Source organism: Prionailurus viverrinus, chromosome B1 (genome assembly GCF_022837055.1).
Source record: "Prionailurus viverrinus isolate Anna chromosome B1, UM_Priviv_1.0, whole genome shotgun sequence".
In the NCBI taxonomy this organism is placed as follows: Eukaryota; Metazoa; Chordata; class Mammalia; order Carnivora; family Felidae; genus Prionailurus; species Prionailurus viverrinus.
Window position 1 is genome coordinate 136,493,418 of NC_062564.1, and position 23,297 is coordinate 136,516,714.

The 23,297-nt window shown below is 38.7% G+C and overlaps 1 protein-coding gene across 8 annotated transcripts in view; it reads left to right on the forward strand.

Annotated features, from left to right (window-relative positions):
* The window catches only part of WDFY3 (WD repeat and FYVE domain containing 3), a 280,210-nt gene that overhangs the window by 202,216 nt on the left and 54,697 nt on the right, over window positions 1-23,297 (forward strand). For 6 of the 8 annotated variants that reach the window (XM_047855191.1, XM_047855189.1, XM_047855183.1 and 3 more), the window contains 11 exons: window positions 870-1,004; window positions 3,455-3,643; window positions 5,000-5,233; window positions 11,293-11,392; window positions 13,590-13,750; window positions 14,838-15,067; window positions 16,604-16,713; window positions 18,714-18,896; window positions 19,790-19,947; window positions 21,038-21,115; window positions 22,755-22,982. In XM_047855191.1, the coding sequence (XP_047711147.1) occupies window positions 870-1,004; window positions 3,455-3,643; window positions 5,000-5,233; window positions 11,293-11,392; window positions 13,590-13,750; window positions 14,838-15,067; window positions 16,604-16,713; window positions 18,714-18,896; window positions 19,790-19,947; window positions 21,038-21,115; window positions 22,755-22,982 (1,806 nt within the window). The remainder of the gene's footprint in view (window positions 1-869; window positions 1,005-3,454; window positions 3,644-4,999; window positions 5,234-11,292; window positions 11,393-13,589; window positions 13,751-14,837; window positions 15,068-16,603; window positions 16,714-18,713; window positions 18,897-19,789; window positions 19,948-21,037; window positions 21,116-22,754; window positions 22,983-23,297) is intronic. The other 2 variants (XM_047855184.1, XM_047855187.1) reach the window with 1 other exon arrangement.

Sequence of the window (23,297 nt, forward strand, 5' to 3'; positions counted from 1 at the left end):
AAAGAGAGCAGTTTATGTGCCGTGAGTTTACTGGATAGGATTCTTAGTGCAAATTCTGATTACAAAAATATTTTTCATTTCTTAATGATAGATAACATCCACAATAGGAAAACACTGAGACTTTACTTGAATCCTAACTGAAGACTGTTGTGGACTGTTGTGTAGCTTTGGTTTGTGGTACTGCAAAGACTTGGGAATTTAGTTTTAAACTCAACTGTACTTCTGTCATAACTCCAAGTGCTAAATCAAATGATTCTAGTAATTGACAAAACCTTTTAAACAAAAAGAAAGTGTGTACCCTTATATTAAGTCAGAATACGAATTTGGGCTTAACAGCGTTTGGTTGGTTATGTAATTTTTCAAAATAAGCATGACACCATAGTCATGAAGTATTATATAAAACTCTATGAGTAAGTCTTCTAAACTGATTTTTATTTTGTGAAATATTACCTGTATGTGAATTAGAACATTGCCAAAAGAGGGGGGGGGGGTTCTGTGTGCTTTTTTTTTTTAAAAGATCCTGCTTAAAATCATTAGTGGTATAATGTCATCTCCTAGCTAATTAGCATGTGTTTTCTTTCTGTTTGTTTTCATTGGAGGAAAAAAAATAGAAAATATTGTTTTCTATTAACATGGGTACAGAAGCCAGAATGATACATAGTATTCACTCTTCTTTATAAATGTAAAAATTTACAAACTTTTAAAATTTAGAGGAGGGAGGAGTGCTACATCTCTATCCCTCTCCATCATTGCTTACCTTGAAAAAAACTAATCAGTCTCAAAGAAGTTTTAGAATATTAGAACTTGTGAGGGTCTCTAGCTGAAAACAATGGACAGTGGCTAATCTTCATTCATTTTGACCTCTACAGTTTGATTTAGATTCTATTTGGACATTTATCTTTGGAGTTCCTGCCTCAAGTGGAACTGTGGTCTCCTCTATCCATAACGTGTGCACAGAAGCTGCTTTTTTATTATTGGGGATGCTCCGAAGCATGCTGAATTCAGTAAGTTTACAGAGATACTTAAACCTGTTGGTCGTTCCTCCTGCCTGTGATACATTTTTATCAATAGGGGAATCCTAAGATAACATGGCTGTTTATTTATTACACAGTCTCTCCTTTTAGTTATCTCTACTGTAGAGACTCACTGTGCAGTTGATTAGACCATGATCTCTGGAGCCCTGTCTGGGTTCAAATCCCATACCTGGTACTTAAGACATGCTAACCTCTATGTGCCTCAGGTTCCTCATGTTCAAAATGCTGGTGATAACAGAACTTACCTGTTATGATTGCTGTGAGGATTTAATGAGGCGTTAATATATACACAAAGCACTGATAAAAGAGTGCCTGGTACATAGTGTTTTGTAAGTGTTCATGGATATTATTAGTGTTATATATATTCTAACATATATGTATATATGTAACAAATATACATTAATAGTATATGTCATTGCAATAATATGCTACTTGAACTTTGAAAATCACCTTCATTTAAAGGTTAAAAATGTCAGCACTGGTTTTATTTTGTATTCGTTTTTGTTCTAATTATTTCTAACTTGGATATGAAAGATTGAAAGAGTAAGTGACAAGATGTATGTTCCTGTTTCTTTTATAGGAACACTGTGAGTAACGACTTAATTTGTTTACACAATTTAAGATCACATTGTAAGAAGAATTACTAGCTCTCTTTGGATCACACGTACCGACAAACCTAATTTTAGTCAAAACTATTCTTATGTCATCTTAGAAAAGAAAATTACTATTGTATTTAGAATGCTTGGGGCTCTTGTTTTAGTTCCTTTTTATAAACAAATACAAAAATCTAAGTTAAAAAAGTCACTCTCTGGGCAACTAGCAAAAGATAGGTATTGTTCCCATATATCCTTTTTCCCTTTTTATCATCATCGTTATTGTTGTTGTATTGTTCCGAAGGAAAAACACACTCCTGTGTGTCCCCTCTACTCTCAATATTCTGCTACCTCACTACTTCACATCTGACACTTCTGGTCACCAACTGTGTAGTGGGTTTTGCCACGCTAGCTGCATGTCCCACAGCTTAGTTCAGTTCTGACGCGGTCTACGTGGAGACAGCGTCAGATCCCACAGGTTAAGGGCTCAGTCCCACACAACTGCCCCCCGCCACCACGTCAGGTGCCAGTCACAAGTCCATGTTGTTACCTGTGCTTCTGCTCTATTGGCTGTAAATTGGAGGTTCCCACGACTTGGGAAAACATCTTACTTCCTAGATTGCCAGTTTATTATACAAGGATGTGCCTCAGGAACAGCCAATGGAGGAGCTGCAGAGAGTAGGGTGTGGAGAAGGGCACAGAGCTCCCATGCCCTCTCTACCTGCTGTTCTCCCAGCACCTCTGTGTGTTCACCAAGCCAGAAGCTCTCCAGACCCTGTCCTTTAGGGTTTTTATTCAGGCTTCATTACATCGACATGATTGAACCATTGGCCATTAGTGATTGAACTCAATCTCCACACCCTCTCTCCTTCCTAGAAGTTAGAGGGTACAGGGCTTTAGTACAGCGATGAAAGTTTCAGTCCTCTATTCATGTGGTTGTTTCCCTGCCAAGCCTCCATCTTTAGGGGCTTTCCAAAAATCTTATCATTAACATGAACTCAGATGTGATTGAAAGGGATTTGTTATGATTTTTTTTTAATATTTATTTATTTTGAGAGAGAGCATGCACGAGCTGGGGAGGGGCAGAGAGAGAGGGAGAAAGGGAACCTTAAGCAGGCTCTGCACTGTTAATGCAGAGCCTGTTGTGGGGCTCGATCCCACCAACTGTGAGATCATGACCTGAGCCAAAATCAAGAGTCGGACTCTCAACAGACTGAGCCATCTAGACACCCCAAGGGGTTTGTTATAATTAACAAAAGACACCTTCATGGCTTTTCTCACTTAGGACATTCCAAAGGTTTTAGTAGCTCTGTGCCAAGAATGAGATGGGACAAAGACCCAAGTATATATTTTGTATTATAAATCATAATATCATGGTTGCATAATGGCTCCAAGCATTGTTGTTGTCATTTTACATATGACAGTGTGAGGTTCAGAAAGGTGAGGTAACTTCCCCATCTTTCGTGTTATTCCTAACATAATGGCAGCATGATGGAGGATAAGACAGTTTTGTGGATAACACAGCCACTATTGGCACCAACTGTTCTCATGTTGATAATGATAAATAGTGAAAACCACTGACTCAAGTTACTGAGCTATGACTATGCCAGTGAACAAACGTCCTGTCAGTTTCTAGGAGTACTGTGTCTGTTTTAGCTTATTTCTAGATGTGTTGACGGATATTTGCTTGTGAATGTGGTTCATAAGCATTGTGAACCATTACCATGTCCAGTGTTAGAAAAGAAGTTGAGTAATGGATTTTTTAAAGTGATTTGTAGCAGTGTCCGTTTTTCTAACGTATTATTTCTTTTCTTGTCCCCATGACAGCCTTGGCAATCAGAAGAAGAGGGGTCTTGGCTCCGGGAATACCCCGTGACCCTGATGCAGTTCTTTAGATACTTATATCACAACGTTCCTGACCTGGCCTCCATGTGGATGAGCCCTGACTTCCTGTGTGCATTAGCAGCCACCGTCTTCCCCTTCAATATCCGTCCTTACTCAGAGATGGTAGGAAAGGTGGGGGGAACGTCTACCTGGGATTAGTCTGCTCCAGTGGTTGGCAGGGTTTTCCTGCCAGTCTTTTCAGCTTCTGACCAAGTTAGTTTCCTAACTTTCTACCTCACCTCTTACATTATTTTCTGGTGTCTGCTCCCCACACTCTCCTTCTGCTTTCCTCTAAAATAGCAGTGAACTCTACTTCTGGTTTTATTTAACATATTCTCGTAAGTGTCTGGTTAATCACTTCCCTCTCTGAGTCACTGTGGACCCATTTCTTGCTTTACATGCTGAAAGCTGTGTCATGCGATGTCGTAGCCGAGTTACAGAACTCCGGTCAGAGTGAATTTAACCTCTGCTTTCCTTACCTCAGGAACTCAGCATCTCCTGGATTTAGTCTTTACAAATTAATTATAGGATTGACTGTTTTTATACAAAAATGAAATCTGTGTTTGTCTTTTCATTCAACTTTTATTTTTTATATTCTGTAGTAATAACAAATTATTAGAATATAATCATAGGTAGTACAGGTACTTCTTTTGTCCTTTAAAACAAAGCCCTAAAGACAGTATTCCCTATACTTCAGAATTTCATGTTTTCTCTTAATTCTACCACTTATTCTGGGACCTGGAATAAACTACCTTCTTCCTACTACCCTTTCTTCATGTGTAAAGGTAGAAACATTCATTATAAAACTGTAGGGGATTTTTAGGAAGAAAGACAAGTAAAACACGTGATCTTAATACCCTGGCTTGTTTGTAATTTTAAAATCCTCTTGTTTTGGTAAAAACAGACCTTTAGTATTATCTCAATGTCTTTTCCTTGTCAGCAGCTTATCATCTGTCTTTTGGTCCTCTTTTTTTTTTTCACTTGGCTCCAAACTGGCTTTGGTTATGTTGTTGTTTTGTTTATTTATCTGTTTTTTTGTTTTGTTTTGTTTTTTTTAATTTGCAAAAATAGATCAGCTCTTAGATGCCACCCTTGGGCCAGATCTTAATTTGAAATTCTGTGACATTGACTTCTCCATAGGTATATTTCAATATGCAAATATAGTCATTCTCATCATTTCAATTATTTTAAGTGCAGTTATCCATAGTAGAGATAAAATTCAACATAAAACAGATACACGGGTAGTAGCTGGTCACTTTAATATTAGAAAGAGCATGTGTTAAGTACACATACATCTGGTTCCCGGTTACTACCTTGAAGTGATAGTCAAATAAGCAGTGAAATAATGTATTGAATAGCCTAGTAGGAGGTGTAAATATTGAAGGAAAGTATTCTTGCTGCTATAATTTGGATTTTAGGAAACATGGAAGTGAAAATATCACATAAAATCAAATATGACTCGTGTGTATTTCCACTTGATTTTACCAGGTGACTGATCTTGATGATGAAGTTGGATCTCCAGCAGAAGAATTTAAAGCCTTTGCAGCAGACACAGGGATGAACAGAAGCCAGTCAGAGTACTGCAATGTGGGCACGAAGACGTATCTGACCAATCACCCAGCTAAAAAGTTTGTTTTTGACTTCATGCGGGTCTTAATAATAGACAATCTCTGTCTTACTCCTGCCAGCAAGCAGACTCCGCTAATTGATCTTTTGTTGGAGGTAAGGACAAAAAAATGCATTTACATGTCTTTTGCTCAGTTTTTATAATTAGAACATTAATAACCAAGCATATTTTATGCCAGATACCTTTCAGATTTCAAATTCTTTTGGTTATACAGGCAGAACATATCATGGACTATGGGAATTTTTTATCCCAGACATGCTATATACCCTAACAATTTGTTTCTCTACTTTCTGTTCCCTCCCATAAGCATGTCCCTAATTCAAACCTTTCTTATCTTTTCCTGGCCAGGAATTGACAGACTCTTTCTGTGAAGGGCCAAATAGTAAATGTTTCAAGCTTTGCAGGCTATACAGTCTCTGTTACAACTGTTTCAGTGTATCACTGTAGCTAGGAAGCAGCCATAGACAATACATAAATGAATGAGCATGGCTGTGTTTCAGTAAAACTTGGTCTACAAAGACAGACATGGGCTGGATTTGACCCATGGTCCTTAGTGTGCCAGCACCTTCTCTCACATACTCTAACACTTAGAGCGTCATTGTCTCCTCAGTGTGTAACTCCCTACTTCTGTCCGTCTTTCATATTATAACTAGGTATTATTGCTCTTGGTATCCTCTGCACCATAAGATATGGTGTGTTGCACATAGTAGGTGCTTAATATACAGTTATTAAATTTTCCTCAAGGCAGCAAAGTTTTAGGTTGCTTCCTTGCTTAGTTCAGACTGCAACAAAATACCATAGACTGGGTGGTGTGGATAATAGACATTTATTTCCCACAGTTCCAGACAGAGAAGTCTGACATCAGGGTGCCAGTTTGGTGAGGTTCTGGTGCCCTCTTTCTGGCTTACATATGGCTACATTGTTATACTCTCACATGGCAGGGAGAGAGAGAGAGAGAGAGAGAGACAGAGAGGAGAGAACGAGAACGTGCGCACATGCACTCATGTGCGAGAAAACTCTTGTGTTCCTTCCTCTAATAAGGGCACTAATCTCATGGGTACTCCACCATCGTGACCTCATCTTAACCTAATTACGTTTTGATGGCTCCATCTCTTAATACCATCACATTGAGGGTTAGAGCTTCAACATATGAATTTGGGGGAGATGCAGACAGCCCATTGCACTTGCCTGTTCTGCTGGTAAGTGATATGAATCAGCGGATGCATCAGAAAATGAGCCCTAAGTGTACTGCTGGCTCTAGTAATTGGCCATGCCTGAAAACCAAATGTTCACCTAGAAAATTTTCAAAAGATCCTAGAAAGAGAATTTAATATGTAACTAGTTGCCTGTACATTCATATTTTTTTTTGGTCAATTCATATAAGCAGGATCAAGTAGTGCATTCCAGGACTCTGAAAATAATATCATCCTATGAAAAGATTCAGTTCCGAAGACTGCTCTTCTCTCTGGGGAACTTCCCTCATGCTCTCAGCCATTTGGTAGCTGAACCTGCACTTTCTCTGCTCCCTCTAGTGGCTAATACAGTTAATTTTTTACTTGAAACCTTAAAACCACAGGAGATGTTTTATCTTATTCATGTGAAACTCTTTCCCTTTGGTCAACTAAAAGAAATTGCTGATGTAATTTAGATACTAGTCATGCTAAGCATTTTAACCAGGACCACACTGTTTACGTTGGTAGAAAAATAGTAAATGTCATCAGCAGTTCACATGGTAGAGTTTAAAAGCATGCCTGGTAGAACTTGTCCTTGTTAGAAACTTTAAGAAGTAAGATAGATGGCTAGTATCTTAGCACGTCAGGTAAGTATTTGAAGCATTCTATGCAAAATGAAATGGTGATCAGAAAATAACAAGATAATAAAGTTCAGAAGAGGTGTGTGCCAGAAAGCATAACTGAGCCAGATACTAAAATACACATGTGTGGGAGATACGGACAGATATATCCATTAATAGCCTTTTCAGATGTGTTGTAGGAACCCTGATAGATAATTAGCCATGGGTAAGCAAAATAATTGTCTTTTATTTTGGTTTTCTATATTTTTCAAAGAAAAAGTTTGATATAACATGTACTAACCTTGAGGTAGCATTCTCATTGTTGTGGACAGTAATCTTCCCTGTGGTGGAATTGTGTCTGATTGGACTGGGGAGTCAGGGGTGGTGGGGTTAGAATTCAAGGAAAACTGGGGGATGTCAAGATGGAAACTCCCAGGTAGATTATCAACTCCTTAAAAGTTAGGGACCACCTTTCACATGTCCTTTCATCTCTTACAGAATTAGCACAGAGTTTTGGTTCTTTTCAATATTAATCATTTAACTATAACTATATCCTGGCAGCTCTCGAACAGGAAGATGTGATACATCTAATAAGAGAGATAACATTTGCTTTTAAAAATTAACTTAATCCTTCGAGGAACTTCCAATTCTTCTATACACATATAGAATAAACATGCAGAACATATATTTATTGCACTCTGTGTCTTTGATGGTGTAAAAAACAGCAAGCACACGATTTTGAATGTTGTTCAAGAAGAGAATTATCCTGTATGTTTACCACTTACCTGGATGAAGGACGGGGTTTGATCCAACTGATTTTCAGTTCGATACGTTTGAGGCAGGCCATCTTCAGTCTTAGGATTGCCGGAATCTCACCACAAGATCATCTACTTACTTGGTTATAAAAGATTCCCATTTGTGTAGGCGAGCCAGAGTGTACAAGGGAGGCAGTATGGTGCAGTAGAAAAAGCATGGGTTTTGGAGTGAGAAGGACCTGTTTTGAATTCTGGGCCGGTTATTTATTATATAAACACTTTTGTCTCAATGAACTCAATCCATTCTCTGGAGAATGATTTATATACTAATCTCCCTTGTATGATTTTTACGGGAGTTAAATATATGTAAATCACCCAGCAAAAGCTATTTTTGAGAAATTAAATGTGTGCTGGTTATAGCTGTGTCCTCTCCGCTCTCTTCACCCCTTAGAGTTTGCCCATCTTTCACAAGGTATAAAAATAGAACCTGTCTCTGAGGGCTGCTGTGAGAATTAAATAAGAGAATACATTTAAGATTCATAACACAGAACCTGGCATGTAAGGCTTACCCAGAAAACGAAGTGGCCTTCGCTGGCATATACCAGAGAGTCCAGGAGCTCTTCTCCCTGCTCCCGTCCACCGGTGTCTGTCACCACTAGTACCTGTCACCAGCAGGCATCTTATGAAAGGCCCGGTGACATTGCTGCACGTGAGCACCACCATGGCAGCCCGGGGTCGGAGGGTGGGCTTATACCATAAGTACCTCTCTGTGCTCTCAGGAGTTCACAACTCTCTATTGTAGCCATCTTCTAAAAGACTTCTCTCTTCACATCAGTCTGAGATCCACCCTGGGTGACTGTAGGACAACAAACAAACAAAAAGTGGCAAAAGGGGGCAGAGAGAGCCCTCTACCGTAACTGACAGAAGGGAGGAAATCAGTTAAGAGGAATACTGCAGTTGGAATGAAGAAGCTCGAAACCTCTTCCTTAAGAGCTTCAGCCTGTCCACAAACCACCGAACACCAAAGGTCTTCCTCCCAAAGCTGCACTGCTCTCGTCGAGAGCAGCAGGCCCGCTGGGCTGGCTGGCCTGTGCACATAGATTCTGCATGGTGTCTGTAGGCTGCAGAAAGAAGGCTGTGATTCTCTGAATACTGGTGTTGACTGGCTTCCCTGTGTTTACCGGGAAGACATGTGATGGCCACAGACCGGAGCAGATCATAGTGCTCACCCTGTCCTCCCCCTGCCCTGAACTCGTCCCAGGTATCTGGTGCAGCCGACCAGATTGATGTAGAAGATTGATGAGGCTGTAGCAGAGTTGTTTTTGTGCATTTGTTAACTTCAATATGGAGACTTCCGGTAGAGCTGGAAGAGTATAGTATAACGGGAGGCCATGAATTTTGCCATCAAAGAAACTGAGGTTTGAGTCCTAGTTGTGACTTACCCACTCAGCCTTAGTTACCATCTCCCTAAAATGGGGTACAAAGAGATATTTTGCAGATTGAGATAATGAGATAAAAGTAAGCACTGTCTTTTACATATAGCAACTCCATAGAATTTTTTTTAATGCCTCTGAGACAGCTGTGCATTCATTCATTAAGCCTTAAATCCTTTAAAAGTTAGGCTACAATAAATCTCAGCAAGAACATTTAAACTCAGCAATTAGAGCCAATAACAAGCGTAAATTCTGGGTCATAATCACTCATATAATAGATTCTGTGAGAGGATTCAGAGGATTAAATGCCTATTGGTGACTGAGCCAGCCTTAAATCCTTGCATAATTCAAAAGAATGTTTCTTAATTAAGTAAAGATAAATATTGTTGATGAAGCTACTTTTCTGTGTACTATGGTCCCTCTGTTTTCAGATTCCAAACTTTGTCTAGTTAAGATTTGATAAGCCCTACCCATTATTATTTATCCCATTAACCAACCACCTTGAGTGATGATGATCCAGAATGAACACTGTTGTCTTCGGGGGGTTTAAATCTTCCTGTGAATGGAGAACCTTACTCTTTAGTAAACTTCGATCTGCTTAGGCTGTTTGAAAAAATGGTCTCTGATCTGATTATGAGGTAATCCTCCAAGATCTAATCAATCTGCTGTTTTCTCTTTATTTGGCAAGGTTGAATTCTCACTGTACCATCCACATGAGAAATTGGCAGGGCATGGCCACAGCTCTACTGCTGACCACTGTCATTAATCTGTTCCAACTGCACAGGAAAATTTATTAAGATTAAAAACAATATGACCTATCTTTCATTTTTCCCCAAATTATTCTGATCCCAAACCAAATTTCTAAACTTTAGTACTATTTTAACTGTTATTAGGCCCACATTTTGTCATTTTTAAACAAAATAAATATGTCTTACCAGCAAAACAGAGAAATGCTTGTTGCAACTTTGGTTGAGATGTTGGTTTTTGAATCCCTAGAATAAGATCTTTGATCTGAATATAGATTTTAGATTTTTAACTGCTCCTTTAAACCCTTTTTGAGTACCACCTTGAAAATCAGAATAGAAAGAAATGGACTTTTTAAAATAGAGCAGAAGTTAATTTAAATGCATAAAGCAAAACAGTTTTCTAAAGCCCACTTTTGTAACATCATAACCATAGTCCCGGATGTGTGTATTCACGGATCTGCAAAGCATCATTACTATGCTGGTATCAAAACATACAGATCTCTTTTTAAGAAACAGTTTTGTGTCAGTTTGTTGAACTGTTCCATACCCAACTCCTACCAAAAGCCAACTAAAACCACTGGCATTTGAGGACGACAGAAGGATGTTTCCACCTTTCATCCCTAGGCCCCCAGTGGTCTGCCACCCACCTCTCAGGTTAGATAGTTGCCAGTTATGCAGCTAGATTATATTACCCTAATAACAGAAATGCCATCTGAGGACTGTAGTTTAACTTTGTGCCCTAAGCTTTTATTCAATATCATTTCTAAAATCATCTTTGTACTGTACAAAACCATTCTCAAAGGTATTATGGATAGGGTTAGCATTGTTGTCCTTTTAAAAACCCTTAGAGAACCTTCCTCTAAGAACGACTTCAGGTAAACATCCTTGCTGACAGTCTAGTGTGCTTTTTACAGATAAGAAAAAAGCTTTGTCAACCGTATCGTCTTTTTTTCTCCTCGATACCATGGAAGCGCAGAGCTAAATTGTGTGCCATGTGCTTAGTTAACATTTGGTATTAATATTCCCTTCCCCCTCAACTTTGCCCCCTTGGTTCCTAGATCCCTGAGGTTTTATATCTGTTTTAGTGGCTTTATGATTTATTTTATCTGTATCTCATAAATGGCCAACTGTCTTTGGAAGTGAGGTATACTAATAGATTATCAGATATTTATTAAATACTTTTAATACTTAGAATCTTTTTGGAGGACTGGATTCAAAAGATGATACTTTACTTTTGCTTCTTTTTAATTCTGTGGTCACAAAAATAAAAAAAAAGCATAAGGGTGTCTACTATCTCTCATGTCATATTTTATTATTTCCCAGTAGGGTTTTTTTAGGTAACTATGTAAGTATTAATAATATAACTATGATTGAGGCCTTATCTTTGTTTAATTGGTTCTGTTTCTAATTGTAAATTTTATTGATTAGGCTTCTCCTGAAAGATCTACAAGAACTCAGCAAAAAGAATTTCAGACTTATATTTTGGATAGTGTGATGGACCATTTGCTTGCAGCTGATGTCTTATTGGGTAATACTATGTTTTGTTTTCACTTTATGAAAGTACCTATAATCATTCTTCTTCTCTATCTAAACCCCAAGTGTATCTCCTTTTTAGCTTTATCTTTTCTGTGCATTTTTCCCTCTTCCTGGTATTTTTCTGTAATGAGCAACAAGCCCATCTAGCTCATTCCTTTTAATCTGGGATAGAGAGTCAACAACAGGAAGTGTTTTAAGTTGCTTGTCCACATCTGTACACTCAGGTGGCAGGAAGAGGACAAGGGAAGAGAAAAAAATGTTTTTAAAACTGTCTTACAACAAGTTATATTTATGTGAATATCTAGTACTTTTAACTTATTGTGATATACATACACAACTTACAAGCATAGAGCTCCATGAATTACCACCCAGACATCACGCCTGTATGAGACCACTGAGATTAAAAAAAAAAAAAAAAAAAAAGAAAAAGAGCACTCAGATAGGAATGCATTACAGACACCCCCAGAAACGTCCCTCCTGCCCTGACACAGTTACTGCTCACGGAGGCACTGTCCCAACTTCTAAAACAACAGATTGATTTTGCATGCTTTTGAACTTTATAAATGGAATCATACAACATGTATTCTTTGTGGTCTAGCTTCTAATACTCAACATGTTTGTGAGATTTGTCCATGCTGTTGCCTGTAGCAAGAGTCCATTTATTTTCATCACTAGAATATGATAGTATTCTGTCATATGCATATATAAAAATGTATCCATTTTGTTGTTGGACATTTAGTATTTTCAAGGTTGAAACAGCTAGAAATAAAGCTGCTTATTCCTATGGGCCACATGTGCGTGCAATATTTCTACCTGCCTGTTAGATATATATCTGTGAGTAGAGTTGTTAGGTCAGAGGTATGTATATGTTATTCTTTAGGATGGCACCCAGTACATAAATTCAAAACACATAAAGATGTTTTTTCTATATGTCTATATCTAGTTACAATAAAAATACAAAACTGGATACATTTACAGTGGAGCTAATTTTTATATGTAAAATAATAGAATTTAAAGGAGAAAGAAAAGGAGAGATTTAACATATTTGCTACTTGAGTTCCCAGTAATATTAAAGAACTTCCATGCTATTAAAGTTTTTTTTTTTGTTTGTTTTGTTTTGTTTTGTTTTAGAGTAAATCTGCCAAGAAATCTTTAGTATTGTCTTAACATGCAATTCTCAGAACATAGTGTCAGGTCAAACTTTTGTGTTTGTTTTTATTACTTGAGAAAAACTTAAACAGTATCAGTTTTACTATGCAAAGGCATAAAATGAAGAGTTTTGCATAATGGAGTTAGAGTTAGGTGGGAATAATAATTACAATCAGTGGGGCTCCAGAATTTCTAGAAAGGAGGGGCTTACAGAGGGAATTTTGGTTAGGAGGATTAGTCTTGAAGTAGTACATACACAGCAAGTGCACTGAAGGCACTTGCATAGCTTTAAAAAAAAAGAAAAAGTTTATTTATTTTGAAAGAGTGGGGAGGGGCAGAGAAGAGAGAGAATCCCAAGCAGGCTCCACGCTCAGTGTAGAGCCCAGCCTGGGGCCTGATCCCATGACCGTGAGATTGTGACCTGAGCTGAAATCAAGAGTCCGACACGCAGCGGACTGAGCCACCCAGGCGCCTCAGTAGCTTTTTGAAGAGAAAGATTAGTGAAGGTAATCGTGGAGGGAGGTGTAGGGAGGGAAAGGTGCCTCTTGGCCCCACCAGCGATGATTGTAGTTTATTTTTCACAGTTGTTGTGAACCTCTTTAATGCGTATAGTACTTCATTGTGCTTAAAGGTATAATCACAACTTGAGTTTTGTTTGACTGTTTGTTTTACCCTTTATTGTCGCACAGAATCGATTCACAACGAATAACCTGACAGCTTTTTTCTCAGAGATCCTCTGTCACTGCCATTTTAAGTTGAGGAACTATTTGCTCATCACAGATGTTCTCAAAGCAATAAGAGACTTCATACTTTGAATCCATAACTCTTTTATCCTGCAGAAATGATTTCTTCCAACATTTGTCATGATTTCTGGCCATGAACATCATTTTCTTAAAGTAGTACATTAGAGCTAGTGGTCTTATTTCTAAATGTAGTAGATGAATTCGTTTTGCCTTAGCCTCATTTGTTTGAGATTCTGGTCTTAGGCTGGTTGATTCAATTTTCTTAGATTTTTTTTTTTTTTTCCTGCTTGAATTTAGGGGAAGATGCATCTCTGCCTATTACCAGTGGAGGAAGCTACCAGGTATTGGTGAACAATGTGTTTTATTTCACACAACGTGTGGTGGACAAGCTTTGGCAAGGCATGTTCAACAAAGAATCTAAACTTCTTATAGATTTTATAATTCAACTAATTGCACAGGTAACCCAATTTCACTATTAGTTTTAGAGTACATGTTTTCCTATTGAAAAACTTTTCCTAATATGTCAAAATTATTGGAAATAAACGTAACTAATAAGATAATGTTAACATTTACCATAAAGCTCACCGTATTGAAAGTGAATAAAAACTGTCGATTTGTAGCCCTTCCCTTCCTTACCCATAGCTGGTGCCAGTGTGTCCCTTGTAAACTTGCCTAAGTTCCCTCAAGCTGTGGGCTCTCCCTGACCTCCCCACTGACACTGCTCTTTGCCACCCAGATAGCTTCCTTTTGGTTTAAATACCTTAAGTCAGTACAACTTGATGAGGTTTTTTTTGTTTTATTTTTACAATATGATATGTTTGTGTGTAAAGATTTAGAGAGCAGGAAGAGTTGATATTAAAGGCATATTTTCTCCTTGTAATTGAATCTTCACAAAATTCTCTGTAGTTCTTTGAAGATGTCATTTTAGAGTATGTTTGTGTGTGTGTTATCTTTGACTAAAGAATGTTGGCCTGGTTTGGCACAAGTGATTAATCTTACTCAACACTTAATGTGGAAACTGGGAAATGCCATTATTGTGTGTTATTAGCATATGGTGCACAGATTCTTTCATGTGACCTAAGAATTTTTTTAAGCATTAAATTTGTATTTATGCCAAAGAGAAAACTTTGCAAGTGAGGAAATGAAATGAGAATGTCAAAAGAAGTTTTTTACTAACATTTTAGGTTCATTGTGTTTGTTTCTTCAGTAGTTTTGAGTGGAGATCACTCCCCCTCACGCGACTTTAGTGGTAGGACCTTCTCCCCGGATGGCACTTCCTCATGTCCTCTGGCAGGCTGCTCTGCCCACAGGAGTCGTAGCAGCTCTCCTCACTGGGGGGTGTAGCTCTCATCTCACTAAATTATGTATATGGCTCTCTTGGGATCTGAACCTCATATTAGCAAAAGCTTTTTGGTTTGTAGCTTAGCACGCCTGTGCTGAGCATGGCATTTGGTACATAATAAACCTAATGTTTCTGTGCGAATGATACGCGGATCTTTTATTTCTGTCCATTCTACTAAATAAAGTATCTTTCATTATCTTTAGTCAAAAAGAAGATCACAGGGATTGTCACTTGATGCGGTTTATCACTGCCTCAATAGGACCATCTTGTACCAGTTCTCACGGGCACACAAAACCGTTCCACAGCAAGTGGCACTCCTAGATTCGCTCAGGGTCCTGACTGTAAACAGGAACTTGATCCTGGGACCTGGGAACCACGACCAGGAATTCATTAGCTGTCTGGCTCACTGCCTTATTAATCTACATGTTGGAAGGTAACTTTTTAATGTTCGGTTTGCCACCTTGAATTTATCTTTGATATTTTTCCACCAGAACTCTTTGTCCTACTTTTTTGATAGTAACATTTTTTTTTTTTATCTCAGTTTTAAAACTCCGTGGAAAATATGAAAGACAAGGGTTACATTTTTGCAACAAAATGAGTATTCTTTAATTTTCTGTATCTTTAAATTGGTCATTAATCACCTTATGTCACATATATAACTTAAGTTTTTATTTCTTAATTTTGAGAGAGAGAAAGCATGTGAGCAGGGGAAAGGCAGAGGGACAGGGAGAGACAGTGTCAATCCCAAGCTGACAGCACAGAGCCTGACTCAAAGCTCCATCTCACAAACCATGAGATCATGACCCGAGCCGACATCAAGAGTCAGATACTTAACCAACCAAGCCACCCCGGTGCCCCCACATGTATAATTTTAAAAGAAGAAAGTTCACTTTTTTTTTTTTTTTTTTTTTTTTAAATTTTGAGAGAGACAGAGACAGCATGAGTGGTGGAGGGGTAGAGAGAGCAGGAGAGAGAGAGAGAAAGAGAACTCCAAGCAGGCTCCACACTGTCAACACAGAGCCCGATGCAGGACTCAAACCCACAAACCATGAGATCATGACCTGAGCCTAAACCAAGAGTCAGACGCATAACTGACTGAGCCACCCAGGCTCCCCAAAGTTTACTTTTAAAATAAACAAAATACACATTGTTGGAGGTTAAGAGAGGTGAAAAGAATGCAATAAATAAATGCAGTGGTATATGTTAAATGGGTGAAATTAGTATTTTTCCATTGATTGCTTTGACAAATACGTATTCAGTGTCTGCTGGGGCCGGGCGTTGAATTAGGGACTGGGATGAAATGTGAGCAAGAAGGAACCCATGGTGGGGTTTTGGAATATGCAGTCTAGGAGTAAAGATAGAAGTAAGCAAGACTGGTCAGGGTGCTAAGTGCTGTGCTAGAAGCATGGTGCTTTGGGAGCATGGAACACATGCCCCTAACTGGAGGAGACACCTGCCGAGTTACAACTTCAACATGGTTAAGGAGGAGGTTAGCCCTCCAAAGGGGATAAGAGTGATGTAGGAAGAAGGAGCCATCTGTATGATTGCCCTGGAGGAGGCAAGAATGTGGCACTTAGGGGAAACTGCAAGTAATTGACTGCCACTGAAGCAAAAATGGTGGCATAAGAGACTGGAGGGAGGTGGTGCATAGACATATGAGCAGAATGTTCTTAAATGACCTTTTTATAATTTTTAGGTAAAAATGTTAATAGTGATCAGAAGGCATCTCAGTGCTGTTGTGTCTTTTTAATTACAGTTAGTCAAGTGGGTTTGTGAGATCACCCCTTTAAATGGCATTTTTATGCTAAAGTAGGAAGTTCTGTTTTGTGCATCTGCTGAATGTCTGTCTGCCAATTATGGAACTTTGTAATAGAGCCCGCATTTACCTGTGTCTGCAGAGGTATACTCGGTCATTATGGTTTTCAGCTACAGTCATTTCCTTCATATAGTTTAAACTGGAATTTTTCAGCAACGTGGATGGGTTCGGACTGGAAGCAGAAGCCCGCATGACTACATGGCACATTATGATACCCTCTGACATTGAACCAGATGGTGGTTACAGCCAAGATATTAGTGAAGGTAATTGCCTCAATATGTTTTCTTCCTTTTCTCTCCCCACTCCTTCATTTCCAAGTTTTAAGATACACCCTGCCCTCTTCCAAAAAAACTCACTTAAGAGACGGCTGGGTGGTTTGGTCGGCTAAGTGTCCGACTTCAGCTCAGGTCATGATCTCGCAGTTTGTGGGTTCAAGCCCCGCATCGGGCTCTGTGCTGACAGCTCGGAGCCGGGAGCCTGCTTCAGATTCTGGGTCTCCCTCTCTCTGCCCTCCCCCACTGGCTGGCGCTCTCTGTGTCTCTCAAAAATAATAAACATTAAAAAAATTTTAAAAACCTCACTTGAGAAACTGTCAGCATTGACAACCAGCCCCCCAGTAGGTCACACCTGAATCCACACCTATATGCCCACCAACATCTAAATCAACCTGGTAGCTGTAGCTCTCCTTATGCCAAGATGGGTAAACCACTAACCGCTGATATTGCTAGCCCTCAGCATTTCATGGTAACACTGGGAGACTTGATATTTATTTACCTTTGCACAGCTAGTGGTGCAAATACTGACTTGGCATTTGCCATTAAGAGAGCTGCCTATTGGTAGTGTCAGACATGTCACATTTGAGACAAATACTGCTTGAGACAGGTTGTCACTACTCTTTTTTTTTTTTTTTTTTTTTTTTTTGAGAAAGAGAAAGTGGGAGCAAGCAGGGGAAGGGCAGAGGGAGAGAGAAAATCTCAAGCAGGCTCCATGCCCAGCACAGAGCCCAACTCCAGGCTTGATCTCCTATGGGATCATGATCTGAGCCAAAATCAAGGGTCCGACACTTAACTGACTGAGCCACCCAGGTGCCCCACGACTACCGTTTTTATTCTCTTTTAATCTAGTTTTCCCACTGATTTTTATAAGTATTGTGCATTAAAGTCTTTGGGATGGATTGATTTCTAATTTCCATGTTGGTCCATAGAAAAGTCAGATAACTACAGTAGTGTTGGTCTCCCCAGCCATACAGTGTGGTGGTTTAGCATATGACTTTATCCTTTGGAAGGCCAACACTCACTCTTTCATTCATTTAAGCATTAATTTACTCTGTTTGCTTTCACTAACACATTTTTGAAGCCCAGACACTGAGGAACAGTGACTGTTTTCACCCCACACGGAACTAACAGTTTAGAACGTTGGTTCTCAAAGCAGACTAACCACATCAGCATCATTTGAGAGCTTGTTAGAAAAACAGATTCTCTGGCCCCACTCAGATCTACTGAATCAGAAACTCTGGGCATGGAAACCAGCAGTCTGTTTTAACAGGCCATTCAGGTGACTCTGATGCTTGGTAAAGATTGGTCTAGAGCAGGAGTCAGACAAATTAGCAAGGAATCCTTAGTAAGATGTAATTTAATAGTAAATATAAATATTCTTTTCAAATATTTGTTCTCTTTTTCCTTTTGCAAATTTAGGAACAAGTAACTTAATTTTCCACTTAAATAGATTTAAAAATTATTTTTAAATGGGGGTAAGTTTTTACATAGAAGAAGCTAGACAATAAAATTTCTGTGTATTCAATTTCTAGTTTTATAAGTAAAAATGCAGTCTTTTGCATACATATGAATATATATTTTTAAATTTTTTTTAATGTTTATTTTTGAGAGACAGAGACACAGTGTAAGCAGGGGAGGGGCAGAGAGAATCTGAAGCAGGCTCCAGGCTCTGAGCTGTCAGCACAGAGCCCAATGTGGAGCTTAAAAACACGAACTATGAGATCATGACCTGAGCCAAAGTTGGATGCTTAACTAAGTGAGCCACCCAGGTGCCCCATGAACATATATATTTCTTAAGTTCTCCAAGTAACCAACCACTGTTTTGGTTATCTGAATAATTTTTACTGACCTTAATATGATATGAAGCTTTTTTTTTTTTTTTTGACAACTAAGTACCCTAGATGAGATTCTTAGATGTAAAACATGAAGAAAATTACTAACCACCTTTATATTGTGTTTTTGATAAGTTGCTTTTTTCCATTTCCTAGGGCGTCAGCTTCTTATAAAAGCTGTCAACAGAGTTTGGACTGAATTAATTCATAGTAAGAAACAAGCCTTGGAGGAGCTTTTCAAAGTCACTCTACCTGTGAACGAGAGGGGTCATGTGGACATAGCTATAGCAAGGCCGCTCATTGAAGAAGCTGGTTTAAAGTGTTGGCAGAATCATCTGGGTAAGAGAGTCCTCAGAGATGATATGAACAAGAGATTTTACATGCGACTGTTGTCTCTGGGTACACTTTAGATACGTAATTAAAACTATCCCAAAAGGGTCTTATGGCGGCAAAAGTGAAAGTTAACAGCCATTCTAGAATGGTTATGTTGAGATTTGGCTTTTTTTTCCTCAGGTTTTTTTTTGGTTTTTTTTGTTTGTTTTTTTTTTTTTAAATCTGAGATGTGTTACCTACCCCTCTGCCATTTATAAATTTGTAAATAATATTCTGCCTGCAGATGTTCATTATGGTCACCATCTTGTCTACAAATCCATAATCCCTCTTCTGTAATTCTGAAATTCAAAAAGCCCTGAAAATCCAAGGTTTTTTCAGGAATTTGGTGCCCAAAATCACTAGTTAGCAAAGCCTAACCTATTTTGATTTATCCTACTTAGTATAAATATTCACACATTTTGCTGCAGAAATATTAATTTGTTCATTTTATGGTTTACTGTCATTGACCTTCTGTTGGTACTGTATAATATATAGTTCAGGTACCGTATCACTTTTTTAAAATCCAAAACATTCTACATTCCAGAGTATATGCAGCACCAAATATTTTAGATAGGGGGTTGTGAGTTGTTGTTAACACAGAAACTGAATGCAGTTAAAGTAAGTTTGCGTATTACTGCAGAGCTGTGAGGCTTCAGCCAAATGTAAATTCAACTAGTACAGTAATTCCCAAGCAGTTATCCATGTAAATGTGTGATATCTAAGAGAATGTCTGTGTCTGTAATGTCAGCTGCTTTTCATAACTACAAAATTGTGGTTTGTAACCATGACACAAAAGTGTTAAAAGTAAGACTGAGAAATACATGGAGAAATTGCAAAGTCATGTAATTTTAATTTCACAGCCCACGAGAAGAAATGCATAAGTCGAGGAGAAGCTCTAGCGCCCACCACGCAATCCAAATTGTCCCGCGTGAGCAGTGGTTTTGGTCTTTCCAAGTTAACAGGATCAAGAAGGAATCGAAAGGAAAGTGGTCTTAACAAACACAGTCTTTCCACCCAGGTACGTTGTTTAGCTTCATCGATGGTACTATCAGAAATCTGTATTTCAAGGTTTAGTTGTAGTGTTTCATACAATACATTTAACATGTACAAGCGTGTGATTTGAAGTACAACTTTTCTGCATTGTTGCTTTAGAAGAGAGAAGGAAAGAACCCACATAATGAGAACGTCTCCTGTCTATGATAAAATTGCGTTCTGAGTGTTGTGTATGCACAGCCACTTCATAACTGGACGTGACATCCAGATACTGATCTGTGATCAGACAGTGGGTAATCTTTCCCAGTTTTTCCAAACTTCCAATAATTTTGTTACTGATAATTATATAAATTTTAAAGCAGTAGCAGAACAAAATGGTTTTTTTGTTCTTTAGTATCTTGTCATATATATCTGTGATTGATCTTTTCAAAACTCCTCTACCTATGTTAATTGCTTCTTCATCATACTTCCTCTACCATCCCAGAATCTTAGGCAGCTGTGAGGGTCTGAGAGAAACAATATGTATCATTCACACATTCCATGTGTTAGGCCAGGTTCTCCAGGAAGCACACCTAGAGGGAGTTTGGTGCAAGGTGTTTATTACAGGTGCCCTTGTGGTCCATATTTGTGGAAGGGTAAGAAAGGAAGCAGAATTGATCACAGGGAAGCACTAGGTTACAAGGCAGGTCTAGCCTGAACTGACCTAAGTGGAGCTTTGGGGCCAAAATGGCCTGCCCCAGTTGACCTGTACTGAGCTGAAATAGCTGAACTTGCCTGCCTCCAAATCACCCCGTCATTAGGTTTGGGGTTCCCTGGCAGTTCTCTGCAGCTGTGGTGATCCCTGAAGGTGCTGATGGCACTCTCAAAGGCTGTAGGAGCAAGCGTGTCCTTGAAGGGGCATTGAGCAGGGTAGGGCTGGGAGTGGATCTGTGTCCATCATGCAAGCCTCCATTAGATTCATCAGATAATTAATCTTTTAGGGTTTTGTTTATTTTGTAGTTGTGCCTTTAGCAGAATATTAATTTAATAAATAATTTGACATTATTTTAAGGCTAGTTAGCATTTTTTCAGGCAATCCATGAAATATTAACATCTCATTTTCCATCCATTGTTAGGAGATTTCTCAGTGGATGTTTACACATATTGCTGTTGTCCGTGACTTAGTAGATACACAATATAAGGAATATCAGGAGGTAAGAATTCGTAACTATAATAAAGGTTTGTTTTGTGTTCCTTGACTGAGAAAAGACTGTTTCTCATGATACTTTTTTAACCCGAAGAGTAAGTTACTGAACTGCGTTCATCATCAGATGATGTTTTAAATTATCCCTGCCAGCTACTTTGGCCATTGGTTTTAAGACAGAAAAATTTGAACTTTCTAGAAGCAGATGGCATTGCAAAAAACAACAAACTGGAAATCACAACTAAATACCATTAATGTCAATGGTACTGACGTATTGCATGTGTTGTTCCTAATAAATATTAAAATACAAGAAAATCTCTCTCAGACTTAACAAGGAGACTGTGAAAATATGCATCAAAGTCTCTGAAAAGTCTCTTAAAATTCAAAAAAAACTTGAAGATGAAATAATTTTTTTTTTCTTATAGTCACTTAGTGATTATGTTGGTAAGAAGTAAATTCAGTGAAATCCTCTTGGTGAATTCATGATTACTCAAAAACTTATCCTAAATATTTTATTTCCAAAATGGCTGATTTAGACCTATTAAAGATTTCTGAATGCTGAATTGCTAATATTTTAGGAGCATACACTAGCTATTTGTTACAGGGTATTGACCTCCCCACCAAGAATACATTAAATACTACTATGATATTATGTAACTTCAAGATTATTCATTCTGTAATCTTCACTGTTAGTTGTAGAAAGAGATCTTTATTCTTAGATTGATATTGTATTCTTCTATTCCATCAATCATTAAATGTGCAATACGTCTTGGGGCGCCTCGGTGGCTCAGTTGGTCAAGCGTCCGACTTCGCTCAGGTCATGAACTCACAGTTCATGAGTTTGAGCCCCGCATCGGGCTCTGTGCTGACAGCTTGGAGCCTGGAGCCTGCTTCAGATTCTGTGTCTCCCTCTCTCTCTGCCCCTCACCCGCTCACTCTCTGTCTCTCAAACATAAATAAACATTAAAAAAAAATTTTTTTTAATGTGCTATATGTCTTGATATTTGATATATACCAAGAAGTTATACCACTTCAGAAATTTTCTTTTAAGTAAAGTGGTTTGGATCTATCCCAGTGGCCAACTGAAAATGGTTTTTCTTTTATTCTTCTATGAATATCAAGTTATTTACCAGAACTGCATGTTTATATTCTTTACCTAAAATTTTTGGAAATGTTACCAAGTTTAGCAGTAATGTGGTGTGCTGGCAGTATTTCTTGATCTGATTCACTAGATTTTCTCCTATCCAGGTTCTAGTACCTACCTGTTTTATAACTTGAGGGTGGGAAGGGGTCTCATCCTTAAGTTACTGTGTTTATCCATTAACTTACACTGAACTAACCATTTCAGTGTGTTTTCATAAGGCACTGCACACTCTGCCTTGTACATATCTGTCATTTACTTGGTGCTAAACTAATCACTTTGGCCACCATAAAAACCGTACCTTCTCACAAAATTAGTAGCCTGATGTTTTTTAACAATTTTATTGTTATAGAACAACAAATAAATGTAATTTTACTTATATACTATTGACTGAAATGGTATATACTGGTTTTGTTTCCAAATATTAACTTGGTTTTAAGTTATTTGTAGACTTTTAATTATTGCTCCCACTTTTGCTTGAAAACCAACTTGGACCCCCTCCCCGTAGCGCCAGCAAAATGCCCTGAAGTACGTGACAGAGGAGTGGTGCCAGATCGAGTACGAACTGTTGCGGGAGCGAGGGTTGTGGGGCCCCCCCATCGGTTCCCATCTAGACAAATGGATGTTGGAGATGACAGAAGGGCCCTGCAGAATGAGGAAAAAAATGGTGCGAAATGATATGTTTTATAACCATTACCCTTATGTGCCAGAAACGGAGCAAGAGACCAACGTGGCGGTGAGTATTCAGAGTTAAATGTTCGTAATGGCTCTTAAGAAATTTTTCCTCTTGGCAAGCATTCTCCTCTCAGGTCGTTTACCTAAAGTCTCTAATTTAGGAACTTCAGCGAACAGTGTCAGATTGATAACACAGGGTGGTGGGTGTGGGATGAAGCAGTGCAACAAGGCAGCGAGGAGACACCGTGACAGGCTCTGGGGCCGACTGCCAGGGTTTCCAGCCAGCCTCTGCCACTTCACTCGCTGAGTGACCTGGGACAGGCCACGAGCCACGCCAGGTTTCCGTTTCCTTGTGCCTAAAATGGAGAAAGTAACA